The 2,663-nt window shown below is 63.2% G+C and overlaps 1 protein-coding gene across 1 annotated transcript in view; it reads left to right on the top strand.

The window, feature by feature from the left end:
- Positions 1–2,657, top strand: part of DBNL (drebrin like) — a 4,586-nt gene extending 1,929 nt beyond the window's left edge. Inside the window, exons 7-13 of the mRNA XM_010726638.2 lie at positions 55–97; positions 207–284; positions 353–455; positions 771–863; positions 1,276–1,370; positions 1,489–1,594; positions 2,284–2,657. Coding sequence (XP_010724940.1) covers positions 55–97; positions 207–284; positions 353–455; positions 771–863; positions 1,276–1,370; positions 1,489–1,594; positions 2,284–2,423 — 658 coding nt within the window. The 3' untranslated portion in view covers positions 2,424–2,657. The remainder of the gene's footprint in view (positions 1–54; positions 98–206; positions 285–352; positions 456–770; positions 864–1,275; positions 1,371–1,488; positions 1,595–2,283) is intronic.
- The last annotated feature ends 6 nt before the right edge of the window (positions 2,658–2,663 follow it).

Genomic DNA, 2,663 nt, shown 5'->3' with positions numbered 1-2,663 from the left:
CGTATAGCATACATTATACGAAGTTATACGATTTGTCCCCCCGTCTCCCCGCAGGAGGCTGCAGCAGGAGGCAGAGAGGCGGGAGCAGCAGCAGTGGGTGAGCCTCGTGCCGTCCCTGGGACTTTGGGGTGCAGATGTCCCCTTTGTTCACCCCCCGCTTTGGGGTCCACGCGGTGGGGCCGTCACCGTCCCCTCTGGTGCCGCAGAAGGAGCAGCAGGCAGAGGAGCATGAGGCCGGGCAGCGCCGCAGCGTCCGGAGGAGCGAATCAGTGGAGAAAGCCCAGGTGAGACCACAGCCCCACAGCTGGGGGTTTCCTCGCTAGACCCCCCCTGAGCCCCGCTCCACACGCAGGAGGCGGCGTCACTGATTGCGCAGCGCCCGGGGAACCCGCGGGACATCTTTGTGCAGAGGGAGCGGGCGGCACCTGGGGACACTGCAGCCACTGCACAGCCAGGTGAGGGTCTTGGGGGGATGGGGGGAAGGGAATGTGGGCGCCCAGTCCCAGCCAGGGGAGGGTCTGCAGGCGGTGACCCCATGAGCAGCTCAGCTTGGTGCTGTTCACATCACATTGCTTTGCACGGGTGCACCGCAGTGTGGTGGGAACGCTGCTGAGCACCGGGATTGGTTTGGGGGCAGGCAGTGCCCTCATGGGGGCTGACAGCTTTTTGGTGGTTTTCCAAAGTGAGGAGGGAGGACAGTGCCTGTCTGTGCCCAAAAACACCTGGCTGCAGGCAAGACCCCTCCCCGAGCCCCCTCTCCTCTCTTCCAGGCAAACTGCGCAGCCCATTCCTGCAGCGGGAGCAGGACGCCGTGCCGACCCCCACCCCCCCCACCCCGGACCCATCCCCGGTGCCGGCCCCAGGTGTGTGCTGTGCGCCCACCCCCCGGCACTGCGCCGCCTGCTCCCGTTCTGGAACCCGGTCTCCTCCTGGAGATCTCCATCCCACCTGGACGTGCTGCTGGGTGGGAGCAGAGGGACCCGGAGGTGCCCACAACCTCGTTGTGACTTCGTGACCCCTTGGGCTGCACACCCTCCCCCCCCGGCAGCACGGTGCCGTGGGGCTGCACTCACCGCTAGATGCTGCTCTCGGCCAAGCTCCAGCACAGCCCTTCCCACCAGCATTGCTGTCTGTGGTGTTCTAGGCAATGACTCACATTGAGCACGAGCTCCCCCTTTCCCCCTCCCCCCCAAATAAGAAACACCACTCGGGGCTCCGTGACCCCCCCGCTGTGGGGGGAGCACTATGGCTGAGCTGCCGCCGTTCCCCCCGCAGGACACAACGTGAGCCCAATGGGGACCCACACGGATGGGGAGAACGTGTATGAAGATGCAGCTGACAGCGCGGCCATCTACGAGGAGCCCCCACAGGTTGGGCTCTGCCTCTGCTTTCAGGCTCCAGCTTTATGGGGGTGCACCCCCTCTGGTGCTGCCCTCAGCCCGCATTGGGTTTGCTGCACCCCCCTCAATGCCCCCGTTCCCTTCCCAGGACCACGATGATGGAGCTCAGTACCAGTACCCGGGTGGGTACCAGCAGGAGCCCGAGCTGGCGGGGAAGGGGCTGTGTGCCCGAGCGCTCTACGACTACCAGGCGGGTATGGGGGGGTGTCCCTGAAATGGGGGAGTTTTCTCTGAAATAGGGGGGTGGCTCCTCCAGAATGGAAGGGTTCTCCAAAACGGGGTGGCCCCTCTGAAACTGGAGAGGTTCCTCCCAGTATAGCAGCGCTGCCCCAGAATTGGGAGTTGCCCCCAAAATAAGGAGGGCGTCCTCTGAAATGGGGGGCGTTCCTTCAAAATGGAGAGTTTCTTCTGAAATGAACAGTGGGGGTTCCTATGGACTAGGGGGGTTCCTCCAAAATGAGGGGGTTCTACTGAATGAGGGGGGGTCCTCTGAAATGGGAGGAGGTCCTCAAAAAAGGGGATTTCTTCTGAAATGGAAATGATGGGTGAGGGGGGAGACTCTCCAGAGTTGGGGAGAGCCCTCTGAAATAGGGGAGGTTCCCCCAAAAGATTCCTCCAGTAAGAGGAGGGGTCCCTCTGAAATGGGGTGAGCTCAAGAATGAAGGAGTCCCTCTGAAATGGAATTCTTCAGAGGAGGGAGGGTCCTCTGAAACTGGAGGGGAGGCTCTGAAATCGGGAAGGTTCCCCCAGAAGGGCTCCTCCAGAAAGAGGAGAGATCCCTCCTAAATGGAAGGAGTCCTTCCTAAATGGAGGAGGTTCTCCCAGAATGGGGGGCCAAGGGGTTCCCCTGCTTTGTCCCACATCCCCCTCTCCCCCCTCCCAGCGGATGACACCGAGATCTCCTTTGACCCCGAGAACATCATCACCAACATTGAGATGATCGACGAGGGATGGTGGCGGGGCTACGGCCCTGATGGCCACTTCGGGATGTTCCCCGCCAACTACGTGGAGCTGCTCGAGTGAGGTCAGTGGGGCGGGCAGTGCCCAGACCCCCCACCACCACTGGTTCTTCTGAGCAGCGCCAGCTTCCTGCCTTCCTCCCCCCGACCCCAGCACCGGGCCGTGCCCCCCCAGCCCCCAGCGCTCTCTGGGGGGCGATGGCAGCACCTCGCCGTGACTCCCCCACCCCCCCAAGCTGTGAGCGCTGCCTGCCCCATTCACTGTGAAGGAGGAAGAGCGCGGTGCAGCGGCGGCCTTCCTCCC

Source organism: Meleagris gallopavo, unplaced genomic scaffold, assembly GCF_000146605.3.
Source record: "Meleagris gallopavo isolate NT-WF06-2002-E0010 breed Aviagen turkey brand Nicholas breeding stock unplaced genomic scaffold, Turkey_5.1 ChrUn_random_7180001847165, whole genome shotgun sequence".
Lineage (NCBI taxonomy): Eukaryota > Metazoa > Chordata > Aves > Galliformes > Phasianidae > Meleagris > Meleagris gallopavo.
This window is presented reverse-complemented; position numbering and strand designations above follow the sequence as displayed.